We start from the raw sequence: 14,054 nt of genomic DNA on the forward strand, positions 1-14,054 counted from the left end.
GTTGTGCACAAAAATCCAGGAGATCAGCAGCTTCTGAGATACTCAAATCACCCTGGGGGGCACCTAATTAATTAGCTTGTTTATTTCAGCTTTTTTCTTAAAGATGTACCGGACGTGCTCTGGTGCGCTCCAGCTAGCACTGCACCACTGGGGCCTATTCCATACCATATCTCAATAAATAAATAAATACGGACAAACAACCAGTGTGCAAAAGACAACAAGCTGTGCAAATACAAAAAGAAAGAGAGAAAAGAATTAATAGTAATAAATTAACAATAAATATAAAGAACATGGAAGTGAGGGCAGAGGTTGTGGAAACATTTCAATGATGGGGCAAGTGAAGTTGAGTGAAGTTATCCTCTTTTGTTCAAGAGCCTGATGGTTGAGGGGCAGTAACTGTCCCTGAACCTGGTGGTGTGAGTTCTGAGGCTCCTGTACCTTCTACCTGATGGCAGCAGCGAGAAAAGAGCGTGCCCTGGGTGGTGAGGATATTTGATGCTGCTTTCCTGCGACAGCACTGTGTGTAGATTTGCTCTGTGGTTGGGAGTGCTTTACCCGTGATGGACTGGGCCATATTTTTGTGGGATTTTCCACACAACAGCATTGGTGTTTCCATACCAGGATGTGATGCAACCAGCCATTATAGTCTCTACCACACATCTTTTGAGGTTTGTCTTTATACCGAAAACTAGCTCAAGCTGGACAGATAAGAAAATTCCTTTGATAAGAACAATCTATGAGAGTTTGGTTTACAGCTGCAAGCAAAGAAACTATAAAAAAAACAATACCAGTTATACTACATATTACTGAAAATCCACTGAACATTTACAATCGATTTTACAAACATTTAAGCAAGCATAAAGAATGTTAAACTATAAGATAAAAGACAATATGGACGTTGATCCAACTAACTCCACAGTCGTGTTATCTCCAGCCCACGGGGGGAGGGAATGCAGAGACTGAATGAAGAGCGTAAGCATCCCCCCATTGACAACATCATGAGGAGGACGTGCCTCAAGACGTCTCCCATTATTAAGGACCCTCACCCTCCTGAACATGTCCTGTTCTCATACCATCAGGGATGAGATACAGGAGCCTGCAGATTCACACTCAAGGTTCTAGGAACAGCTTCACCACACCTCCACCACCAGATTTCTGAACGGTCCATGAACCTATGAACCCTACTTCATTATTCCTATTTTTTCACTATTGATCTATTTATTTATTTATTTTGTAATTTTTTTTTTTCTTCCCCCTCTGACACAATACCGCTGCTGTAAAACACCAAATCTCACAACATACAGTACTGTGCAATAGTCTTAGGCACATGTAAAAAAAATTCTGTAAAGTGAAGGTGCTTTCAAAGATAATGAAATGAAAGTTTTTAAATATCAGAAAATTTTCTATTAAGAGCAACAAACAGTAAAAAAAAACTAAAATCGGTATCTGGTGTTTCCACCGTTTGCCTTTAAAACTGCATCAATTCTCTTGGGTACGCTGTTGTGCAGTTTTATAGAAAATCAGCTGGTGGGTTGTTCCAAGCATCTTGGAGAACTCGCCACGGTTCTTCTGCAGACTCTGGCTGTCTGGCTTGCTTTTCGCCCGTCTCTCCAGGTAATCCCAGACAGCCTCGATGACGTTGAGATCAGGGGTCTGTGGAGGCCCCACCATCTGAAGCCATATAAAAAGTGTTGGGTGCGGAAGACTTTGCACAGTGCTGTATGTCAGAGACAACAACCCTGATTCTGATTCTGAGTGAAGGAATGGGCTAAATATACAGGCCTCCGAACAGTAGCCAGGATGTGGGGTATACATTTCCAACGGGGGATAGCAGAGGCATGCAATAAGGGCAATGTTACGATAGTCATGGGGGATTTCAATATTCAGGTCATCATCAATGTGGGCAATCATGGTCTTTCCATGACCATGTGTGCCCTTGGCAAATTTTTGTACAGAAGTGGTTTGCCATTGCCTTCTTCTGGGCAGTGTCTTTACAAGACGGGTGACCCCAGCCATTATCAATACTCTGCAGAAATTGTCTGCCTGGCATCAGTGATTGCATAACTAGGACTTGTGAAATGCTACTCATACGACCATCTACCACCGCTTCTGTGGCTTCACGTGATCCTGATTGGGGGGAGGTGAGGCTAAGCAGGTGCTACACCTTGCCCAAGGGTGACCTGCAGGCTAGCGGAGGGTAGAAGCACCTTACACCTCCTTTGGTAGAGACGTATCTCCACCCCATCTCCCATATATGCAGGTAGATCAGGTAAATCAGGTCGTTGTTGGATCCCAAGAGAGAGAATTTGTAGAATGCCTACAAGATGGCTTCTTAGAGCAGCTTGTGGTTGAGCTTTCCCACGCCACCCCCTCTGCTCTATCCTTTCGATACAAGGTGCATCCTTGGATGTTAAACTTCCCCCTATGATCTTTCAGTCAAGACTCAGTGATGCCCACAACCTTATACCCGCCAATCTCTGTGTTACACGATCATCTACCTTATTTCATATACTGCATGCATTCAACACCTTCAGTCCTGTATGCATCATCCTTTTCAGTTTGCCTCCATGTTACACTTCAACTCGTCCCACTGACTGCAATTTTGCCCTATCATCTGTCCTTCCTCGCAGTCTCACTACACACTGCGTTTACTTGTAAACCAACTACCCCATATTCAATCCAATCGCTCCAGTTCTCATCTCCCTGCCAAATTAGTTTAAACCCTCCCCAACAGCCCTAGCAAACCTGCCCACAAGGATATTGATACCCATCGGGTTCGGATGTCACCTGTCCTTTGAGTACAGGTCGTACCTTCTCCAGAGGCGATCCCAATGATCCAGAAATCTGAAACCCTGCCGCCTGCACCAGTTCCTCAGCCAGGCATTCATCTGTACCATCACCCTGTTCCTGCCCTGACTAGCACGTGTTACTGGGAGTAATCCAGAGATTATTACCTTGGAGTTCCTGCTCTTCAGCCTCTTCCCTCACTCAACATATTCACTTTGCAGCACCACTTCCCCCTTTCTACCCATGTCACTGGTGCCAACGTGTGCCATGTTCTCTGCCTACTCACCCTCTCCCTTGTGAATACTCTGCAGCCTGGGCCCTAGCACCCGGGAGGCAACACAACATCCTGACTTCTCTTCCATGCCCACAGGATCTCCTGTCTGTCCCCTATCTTTCCAGTCCCCTATCACAATGGCTCTGCCTTCCCTGTCGAGCCGTAGTGCCGCTGGCCTGGCAGCTGCTGATGTCATTCCCACCTCCACCCCAGCAATATTCAAAGGGGTTTACGTGTTGCTGGGTGAATGGTCACAGCGAGATCCTGTATGGACTGCTTACTGCCCTTCCTTCCCACGGCCGCCAGGTCCTCCGGTTTCCTTCTATATTCCAGTGACGTCTGGGTTAATCGGCCCCTGTAAAGTGTGCGAGTGAGGGGTAGAATCTCGGGGGAGTTGATGGAAATACAGGGAGAATAGATTACTAGGAAAATGAGTTGGGGGGTGGGGAATGAGATAGCTCTCCTGGCTGGAAGACATTCAATGGGCTAAATGGTCTTCTCTGCGATTGGGAATTATGAAAATTTCCATCCGAGGTTAAGCCTTCATATATGAAGTTGCTTTAAGATTCAAAGAGTCATGGAAAAGTACAGCACAGAAAAAGGCCTTTTGGCCCATCTAGTCCATGCTGAACCATTTCAACTGCCTACCCCCAACAACCTGCACCCGGACCGCAGCCCTCCATACCCCTGTCATCCATGTACCTATCCAAACTTCTCTTAAACATTGAAATCGAGTTTGCATGCACCACTTGCCCTGGCAGCTCGTTCCACACTCTCACCACCCTCTGAGTGAAGAAGCTTCCCCTTTCTCGGAGACCTGTGGAAACTTCCGCTGCCTGGTTCAGGCCATCTTCTGGCATCTCCCATCGGACAGGAGGTGCAGAAGCCTGAAGCCCCACAACACTGGGTTCAGGACCAGCAACTTCCCTTCAGCTGGCACACCCCTCAGCACAGCAACACAATGATGACTTTGCACTACAGTCGAATTCCTATTTCCTTGTCCTAGTTTTGTAAAGACTTTGTATAATTTACATTTAACCTACGTTGTGAACATTGTGACTCCCTGGGTAATTGATTAATTGTTATCATCATCATGTGCCACGTCGTATGACGTGGGCGATCAGGGTCTTTCCACAACCATGAGTGTTCTTGGTAAATTTTTCTACACAGGTGTTTGCCATTCCCTTCTTCTGGGCAGTGTCTTTGCAAGACGGGTGCCCCCAGCCATTATCAATACACTTCAGAGATGGTCAGTGGTCACATAACCAGGACTTGTGATCTGCACCAACTGATCAAACGACCATCCACCACTTGCTCCCATGGTCATGTGACCCTGATCCAGTTGGGGGGGGGGGGTGCTAAGCAGGTGACATATATATCAGTACAGTGAAAAACTTTGTCCTGACTGCTGTCTATGCAGATTGTTTCACTACAACAGTACATTGAGGTAGTACAGGGGAAAACAGTAACAGAATGCAGAATAAGGTGTCACAGCTACAAAGAAAGTGCAGTGCAGTGTAGGTGGCCCAGTAAGGTGCAGGATCATAACAAGGTAGATTGTGAGATCCAAGAGTCCATCTTCTTGTAACGGGACCGTTCAATAGTCTCAGAACAGCTGGACGGAAGCTGTCCGTGAGTCCAGTGGTTCGGGCTGCCCCTGAGCACGATGATGGATGGACAGAGTGAAAAGGAATGGATAAAGAAGATATAGAAAAGAGTGAGGGGGGAGAAGCGAGAATGTCTGGTGGGGGAGGGATCTTTGATTACGCCGGCTGGTGCAGACAGACGTTTGTGGAGGCCAGGCTGGTTTTGGTGACGTCCACAACTGTCTGCTGCTGCTAGTGGTCACAGGCCGAGCAGTTGCCAGGGCAAGCCGTGAAGCACCCAGAGCGGATGCTTTCCAGGGTGCATCGGTAAAGGTTGGTGAGGGCCGTCAGAGGAGCTGCTGGAAGCCATTTTCTCATTGCACCCTCCCACAAACATGGCAGTAACTTAGCTTTGACAAGATCTGCACCCTCCCCTCAGAGATCGGTCACTGGCTTTCATCTTTGTAGGTCAGTCCCCAGGGGCTGGCAGAGTTTGGATTCATTTGCCCCACACTCTGTTATCACACACACCTCTCCCTGCCCTGAGCCTTACCTGTGTCAGGTACTCCAGTCCAGGCGGACAGTTGGTGCTGCCCATCAGGGGGGCCTGGACGATGCCGGGGTCCTCTTCGTGATGCCTGTGGTGTGCGCCTGTTGGCGGACTCTGTATTGGCGGGCCACCATGGTAGGGCACTGTGCCTGGGGGGGGAGAAGGGTAAGGATGGAAGCCGGGAGGAGGAGGCTGGTTGGGATCCTGGGGGGGGTACCCGGGCTGCGGGTAACCATACGGTGGCACTGGGTACCCTGTGGGTTGCCCCACAGGGTAGGGCGAAGGTCCCGTTGGATAACCTGAAACAGGAAGTCAGCCGGTCAGTGTCACTCACACTTGGAAAGCAGTCAATGCAGGGGCTGTTCACAGACATCTCACCCCTGGAGAGCGGTCACTGACCATTCACTCCTGGACAGCAGACACTGACCTCTCACCACTGTAGGTCAGCCACCTACATTTCACCTCTGGAGGTCAATCATCCACCTTACACCCTGGAGGGCAGTCAATGACCTTTCACCCTTGGAGTGTAGTCACTGACTTTTCACCAAGAGGTCTACCCTGATCAATTCAGTCCACGCCCCATGACTCTGATGGGACAGTGTAGAGGGAGCTTCACTCTGTCTGACCCTGGGAGTGTGTGATGGGACAGTGTAGAGGGAGCTTCACTCTATGTCTGACGCTTTTTTTTTTACAAAATTCTTTATTACAAATGTCGGTGCTATACAATATTTACAAACCCAGTGACTAACACATTTACTACACTACAAACAGACAATACATGTTAAACCAATATATTGCCATCCTCATCAATGATGGCATTTACACCCCGCGGAGCCCAACGGTCCCGGAACATCTCGACGGTCGCCGTGGACTGTGCGTATTCCTTTTCAATGTTCACCCGGGCTCGAACATACCCCCTAAACATAGCCAGGCAGTCCGCCCGGGGAGAACCTCCTGCCACCCTTTTCCAGGAGCCACGGATGGCAATTTTCGCCAGTCCCAGGAGCAAGTTGACAAGGACATCCTCATCCCTCTGTGCCCCCCTCCTTACTGGATGACCATATATGAATAGGGTGGGACTGAAATGCAACCAGAGGCGAGAAGCAGCCCACGCAAATACGCGAAAAGGGGCTGCAGCCTCACACACTCCACGTACATATGGTACACGGTCTCCTCCAACCCACAGAAGTGACACGCGGCTGGGAGATCCGTGTACAAACTAAAGAACTTATTGCAGGGCACCGCTTTATGCAGCACCCTCCAGCCGAGATCCCCAAGGTGCATGGGAAGGACTCCCTTGTAGAGGGACTTCCATTGGGGACCCCCCTCACCTCCAGGTGGAAAGACCGACCGCCATGGCGTGTCGGGACGGTGGACAAATGCTAGGAAGTGGAGGGTGTGGTGCAGCAGCCCATAAAGGTACCTCCTGCCTGCATCCCTGAAAGGGATTGTGGGTGTTGATGAAAGACGGCTCAAGTTGTGTGGATTCGTCTCTCGGGTAAGGCTGCGGGGCCTGGGCCCGACGAGCAGCTCAGCCCGAGTCGTTCCACACACCCGAGCTGCACTGACATCCGTTGAGACAGGGCAAGGGTCAGCCAGGACCCCGCCTTCTGCCAGAGGAGAGGATTCCCGGCCTGAGGCAACCATGTTCCAGACTCTCAGTAGGTCCTGATAGAAGCCGGGCAGCCTCTGCAAAGCAGCACGGCTAACGCCCGTCGGTGGTAGCTGCATATCTTCGGCAAGACAGCAGCCCCTCCGGAGGAAGAAAGTCGCCAACACGTGCCACCTGGGAGGGTGCTCGGAGTACAGGAATCTCTGCAGAGTCCTGAGGCGGAGAGCCGCCAGTCGTGTGCGTACACACACCAGCGACTGTCCGCCCTCTCCTTCTGGGAGACTCAGAACCGCTGCAGAGACCCAGTGCTTCCTGTTTCCCCAGAAGAAGTCCACTAACTTCCTCTGCATTCTTGTGACAAAAGGGGCAGGGGGGGCCAAGGTGACCATCCGGTACCACAACATGGAGGCCACCAGCTGGTTTATGACCACCACCCTGCCTCGATAGGAAAGCACCCTGAGAAGGGCTGACCAGCGCCCTAGCCGGGCCATGACCTTTGTCTCCAGGTCCTGCCAGTTCGCCAGCCAGGTCTCCCCAGAAGGACTCAGGTAGACTCCCAGATAGAGAAGACGTCTGGTGCTCCACTCAAAAGCTCTCATCTCCTCCGGCAGGGAGTCCACCTGCCACTGGCCTACTAAGAGTCCGGAACATTTCGCCCAGTTGATCCTCGCGGAGGATGCCGCCGAGAAAACATCTTGGCACTTGCGCATCCTCCGCAGGTCACAGGGGTCTGTCATCATGAGGAGTACGTCATCGGCGTAGGCCGAGAGGACAACCCCCATGTCCGGTTCGCGCAGAACCAGACCTGTCAGCCTTTGCCGAAGAAGGCTGAGGAATGGCTCGACACAGATCGCATACAGTTGACCGGACATGGGGCACTCCTCTTCGGAAGTGGATAGGCCCTGTCAATGATCCGTTAATCTTAACCAGGCACTCTGCGGCAGAGTACAGGAGCCGAACTCGGGCCACAAAGTGTGGTCCGAGCCCAAAAGCCTGCAGGGTGCCCACCAGGAAACTGTGGTCCACCCGGTCAAAAGCCTTCTCCTGGTCAAGAGAAAGAAACGCTGCCGGGGTCCCAGTCTCCTGGAGTAGGTGGATCAGGTCCCGTACTAGGTGGACATTGTCCTGGATGGAGCGGCTCGGGACTGTGTAAGATTGGTCAGGATGGACCACCTGTCCAATTACCGAACCCAGACGGTTGGCCATTGCCCGGGCGAAGATCTTGTAGTCCACGCACAAGAGGGAGACCGGCTGCCAGTTCTTTAGCAGGCGGAGGTCTCCCTTCTTGGGCAGTAGGACCACAACAGCTCTTCGCCATGAGAGGGGCATTTCTCCGGTGGCTAGGCTCTCCCCTAGGACAAGGCTGTAATCATCCCCCAAGACATCCCAAAAAGCCTGATAAAACTCGACACTCAGTCCATCCAAACCAGGGGACTTGCCCCTCCGGAGTTGCCGAAGGGCAGTGGACAGCTCCTCCCGAGTCAGGGGGGCATCCAGACGCACTGCGTCCTCTGGGCTGACCTTCGGCAAATCCTTCCAGACCTCATTACACGCCTCCGCATTTGACGGATCAGGCGAGAATAAGGACCGATAGAATGAACGGACCTCGTTGTTAATTCCATCAGGGTCCGTGATGGAGGAGCCATCGGCAGCCAGCAGCTCCACTAGCTGCTTTTGAACTCCCCGCCACTTCTCCAACGAGTAGAAGAAGGGTGAGCCACTGTCCAAATCCTGCAGCATTTGGATCCGTGACCTCACGTACGCACCTCGGGACTGCTGGAGCTGCAGGTTCCTTAGTGCGTCCTTCTTCTCCTGGTATTCCTGCCACAGCTGCTGGTCTCCAGCGGTCGGACCGAGGCGGGACTCCAGGTCAAGCAACGCTCTCTCAAGCCGCTCAACCTCAGAGCTCCGCCTCTTTGTCGACCCCCTAGTGTACTCCCGAAATAAAAACCGGATGTGGGCTTGGCCCACATCCCACCATAGCCGTAGGGAGCAGAACTCTCTCCGCCTCTCCTTCCAGGAGACCCAGAAAGCTCGGAATGAATCCCGGAATCGGCTGTCCTCCAGCAGCCGGTTGTTAAAATGCCAATACCCGGATCCCACCCAAGGGTGTAGTGGAATAAATTCCATCCACACAAGGTGATGATCCGAGCACGACACCGGCCGCATGGGGGACGCCGACACGCGGGAGACGTAGGCCCGAGAGATGTAAATGCGGTCTATCCTGGAACCTCCTTCTCTAGACCTTCTCGAGAAGACGCTAGAGTTGGGGTGAAGATTCCGCCAGCTGTCCACCAAGTCAAAGGAGCCGACTAGCTCCTTTAACTTTTTTGCCGATGCTGGGTCGCGTTGGAGGCCCGAATGGTCCTCCGCTTCAAGGGTGCAATTGAAATCTCCCCCGAGGATGACGCAATCCCCAGGATCGATGGAGCTCAGCAGGGTGGACAGCTGGCAGAATAGGCGTGTCTGCATCACACCGCGCCTGGGAGCATACACATTGATAAAATGCAATGGTACGCCATCCAGGCGCACAACCAGGTGGAGCAGACGGCCGGGCACAACGTCCTGGACTCTTTCAATTACTGGCTGGAAGGTCGGGGCCAACAGGATCGCCACCCCGCTAGAAATGGAGCTGAGGTGGCTCATGTAGACCCCGCCCCGCCACTCCAGGAGCCAAGCAGACTCGTCCCCAGGGATGGTATGGGTTTCCTGCAGGAAACTCACCGTATACCGCCCATCCCTGAGGGCTGAGAGATTGTGATGCCTGCGAAGAGGACCCCTGCTGCCGTTTACGTTGAGACTAGCTATGGTAAGCTTCATGGCGGGAGCACACTAGGGCTCAGCAGCTGTGCCCATTTCGGTGAGAGCGGAGGCGCCCTCCACCACACTGTCCGGAAAGAAAGCAAGGTTACTTTTTGCCTTCCGGGCTCGAGCGGTACCAGCGACACCCTGTGACCCACCATCCCCCGTAGGAGCGAGGCTGCTTCTCCCTCTAATGTCCCTTACTAGGTCATCTAGGAAAGATTTTAGTTGCCGTCTGTCGTTCCCCGCCACCGCATTCCTCTTTCCCTTTCCCTTTCGTCCGAGGATGACTCGCAGGGACCTCACCAGCCTCGGCATGCTGGGCCAGCGTAGCGAGGCTAGTTGAGGCCGGTGCTTGGCACCCTCAGAGGTGAGAATAAAATGCTTAATTTCCTCTACAGGTATCAATGGGGACTTCTCAGGAGGGGTGAGGATGTCCATTATTTCACTATCGAAAGAGTCCCCTTCCAACCCGTCACTGCAGACAGAATCCCCATCGGCCTCCCCGCATGTTCCAATAGATGGCTGCGCTTGTGACCCATACCGCGCAGCGGGCACCTCGCTCTTACCTGCCCGCTCCACCGTCGCATCAGCCTCATCCACATTTGCGACAGTGGAGGGACAATCCCCAGGGACTCCCTGCAAGTCATTAATTGCTGGGGTCGACGTGCACAGAAAAACACCCTCCCCAGGGGGCAGGCATAGAGAGGAACCCGGCACCTTTGGTCCAAGGGATTCACAAGCAGCCTGGTGCTGAGAATGAGAGAGCTTTGTCTCGTCTCCTCTCACATTATTCGGTACACTGGCCTCCAGAGAGGCGCTGACTTGTAGGTCCTGGGTGGAGGCCTCCAGGGCTGCCTCATTTGTGCAAACAGGACTATCACAAGCTTTTTGCACAACCACACCATCTACCCCAGGACTGGTGGCTACATCTGGGGACTCAGGTTTAGAACCAACCCCTACCCGGATTCCCACCCCTTCCTGGGACTCCCCCGCATCTACATCCCTTGCCCTCTTGCGGGAACGTTCCTTTCTCCTCTTCACACCGGAGGAGCACACAGGTGCAGGCTTCACCGATGGGGCGGCGCTCTCTGTTTCCATCGCCCCGTCTGCTTGCGCACCTCCCCGAGCCCCACGCTCCACTTCAGGCGAAATGGGCGTGAGCTCTGCAGCCTCAAAGGCCCGCTTCTTACTGTGTTTGGATTTCCCCTTTGCCTTCTTACTCCGCACAGACTCCACCCCGTCCCCCACCTGAACCACAGGGAGAGGAGCAGGGACCGGCCCAACCGTAGGAGTAGGGGTAGGGGTAGGGGCAGGGGCAGGGTGAGGGGCCGGGGCAGGATCACGGGTGGGGGCAGGGTCAGATGCAGGCGCAGATGCACGTGCAGGAGTAGGATCAGGGGCAGAGGTAGCTGGGGCACTGGTGCCCGAAATGGGCTCCCTCGGGTTCCGGGCGGCAGGACAGTCCCTCCGAAAGTGCCCCACCTCCCTGCACGCATGGCACCGTGGGCGCTCGGAGCTCCAGGACACCTGATAATCCACTCCCTCGTGCCGGACAGTAAACCGGCCCTCAACATCGTCCTCCCTTTCCAGCTGCATGAATACCTGACGCCGGGAAGAGATTACGGTGCGGAGGGTGCGTCTCTTAAATTTGTGTCGGATGGCAGTGATCTCCGACCTTACTTGCCCTAAACGGGCCAGTGGGGGAAGCAAGTCCTCATTTGGAATGAAAGGCTTAACATGCCCAAGCACGATACGTTGCGTGGGGGCCGTCACCAGCTCCATAGGTAAAAAGATGTTGTCTACCGTGACTCCCCTGCTTAGGGCCCGGTGCACTAGCTCTTCATTCGCCAGATAAAACACCGCCTTTCCGAACTCCTTCTCAGTGGCCAGAATACCACCTTTCCCAACAAGGTCCTCCATTGCCTCCGCACACTTTTCCAGTGTCATTCCAGGGCGCAAAATACATTGCACCCCACGTTTCACCTTCACCGACCGAAACAGGGCGTTGTCCGAGGCCGGGGAGGCAGCCGCCCTTGCGTAACTCCCCAAAGGCCCGCGACTCCCTGGAGACCGGTCCGGCATGCTGGCGCTCTTTCCAGTCCGAGAATCCTACAGCGGTGCCGGTTAGAAGTCCTGGAACGAGTCGAATAACTGGCCGGGAAAGTTTGCAGTCGACAGTTCCTCGCTGGCTCGGCGCCAGGAAAGGCTCCGTCGGACTTGCAGAGACCCAGGCCGGGAGAGGCCGAAACGTCCTTCCAGATGCTCCGGCACCAACACCGGACGAAATCAGGAAAACAATGGAGGAGGAACGTTGCCCCGATGTCAATGGGGGGGAACGACGGCGTTTGCCTCCGGTTTTGGAGCGAACCGGCTTCCTGGCGAGTTGCCAGCGGCCGCAGCTGGGAGCTACGCAGTTAGCAGCCGCCAACAAACCCAGCCCAAAACGGCAGTAAAACTGCACACCGAGTTTCCACATCAGCGCCGTCACTCACTCGGTTGTCCAAGAGACTTTTAGAGCCACCTCCAAAGTATTCCATGAACTTTATCCAGTAGTTTTGCCTCGATTTCTCCCAGCTCAGTCAGCACAGCTCCTCTCTGTGTCTGACCCTGGGGGTGTGTGATGGGACGGTGTAGAGGGATCTTCACTCTGTGTCTGACCCCGGGGGTGTGATGGGACGGTGTAGAGGGAGCTTCACTCTGTGTCTGACCCCGGGGGTGTGTGATGGGACGGTGTAGAGGGAGCTTCACTCTGTCTGACCCTGGGAGTGTGTGATGAGACAGTGTAGAGGGAGCTTCACTCTGTGTCTGACCCTGGGAGTGTGTGGTGGGACGGTGTAGAGGGAGCTTCACTCTGTGTCTGACCCTGGGAGTGTGTGGTGGGACGGTGTAGAGGGAGCTTCACTCTGTGTCTGACCCTGAGAGTGTGTGATGGGACAGTGTAGAGGGAGCTTCACTCTGCGTCTGACCCTGGGAGTGTGTGATGGGACAGTGTAGAGGGAGCTTCACTCTGCGTCTGACCCTGGGAGTGTGTGATGGGACAGTGTAGAGGGAGCTTCACTCTGCGTCTGACCCTGGGAGTGTGTGATGGGACAGTGTAGAGGGAGCTTCACTCTGCGTCTGACCCTGGGAGTGTGTGATGGGACAGTGCAGAGGGAGCTTCACTCTGCGTCTGACCCTGGGAGTGTGTGATGGGACAGTGTAGAGGGAGTTTCACTCTGTGTCTGACCCTGGGAGTGTGTGATGGGACACTATAGAAGGAGTTTCACTCTGTGTCTGACCTTTTTTTTTTTTTTTTTTTTTTTTTTTTTTTTACAAAATTCTTTATTACAAATGTCGGTGCCATACAATATTTACAAACCCAGTGAATAACACATTTACTACACTACAAACAGACAATACATGTTAAACCAATATATTGCCATCCTCGTCAATGATGGCATTTACACCCCGCGGAGCCCAACGGTCCCGGAACATCTCGACGGTCGCCGTGGACTGTGCGTATTCCTTTTCAATGTTCACCCGGGCTCGAACATACCCCCTAAACATAGCCAGGCAGTCCGCCCGGGGAGAACCTCCTGCCACCCTTTTCCAGGAGCCACGGATGGCAATTTTCGCCAGCCCCAGGAGCAAGTTGACAAGGACATCCTCATCCCTCTGTGCCCCCCTCCTTACTGGATGACCATATATGAATAGGGTGGGACTGAAATGCAACCAGAAGGCGAGAAGCAGCCCACGCAAATACGCGAAAAGGGGCTGCAGCCTCACACACTCCACGTACATATGGTACACGGTCTCCTCCAGCCCGCAGAAGTGACACGCGGCTGGGAGATCCGTGTACAAACTAAAGAACTTATTGCAGGGCACCGCTTTATGCAGCACCCTCCAGCCGAGATCCCCAAGGTGCATGGGAAGGACTCCCTTGTAGAGGGACTTCCACTGGGGACCCCCCTCACCTCCAGGTGGAAAGACCGACCGCCATGGCGTGTCGGGACGGTGGACAAATGCTAGGAAGTGGAGGGTGTGGAGCAGCAGCCCATAAAGGTACCTCCTGCCTGCATCCCTAAATGGGATTGTGGGTGTTGATGAAAGACGGCTCAAGTTGTGTGGATTCGTCTCTCGGGTAAGGCTGCGGGGCCTGGGCCCGACGAGCAGCTCAGCCCGAGTCGTTCCACACACCTGAGCCGCACTGACATCCGTTGAGACAGGGCAAGGGTCGGCCAGGACCCCGCCCTCTGCCAGAGGAGGGGATTCCCGGCCTGAGGCAACCATGTTCCAGACTCTCAGTAGGTCCTGATAGAAGCCGGGCAGCCTCTGCAAAGCAGCACGGCTGACGCCCGCCGGTGGTAGCTGCATATCTTCGGCAAGACAGCAGCCCCTCCGGAGGAAGAAAGTCGCCAACACGTGCCACCTGGGAGGGTGCTCGGCGTACAGGAATCTCTG

The 14,054-nt window shown here is 53.6% G+C and overlaps 1 protein-coding gene across 3 annotated transcripts in view; it reads right to left on the reverse strand.

Moving 5' to 3' along the window:
* Positions 1 to 14,054, reverse strand: part of LOC140197821 (phospholipid scramblase 2-like) — a 103,032-nt gene that overhangs the window by 37,905 nt on the left and 51,073 nt on the right. For all 3 annotated transcript variants that reach the window (XM_072258288.1, XM_072258289.1, XM_072258290.1), the window contains one exon: positions 5,201 to 5,496. In XM_072258288.1, the coding sequence (XP_072114389.1) occupies positions 5,201 to 5,496 (296 nt within the window). The remainder of the gene's footprint in view (positions 1 to 5,200; positions 5,497 to 14,054) is intronic.

The sequence above is a fragment of the Mobula birostris genome, chromosome 5 (genome assembly GCF_030028105.1).
Source record: "Mobula birostris isolate sMobBir1 chromosome 5, sMobBir1.hap1, whole genome shotgun sequence".
Lineage (NCBI taxonomy): Eukaryota > Metazoa > Chordata > Chondrichthyes > Myliobatiformes > Myliobatidae > Mobula > Mobula birostris.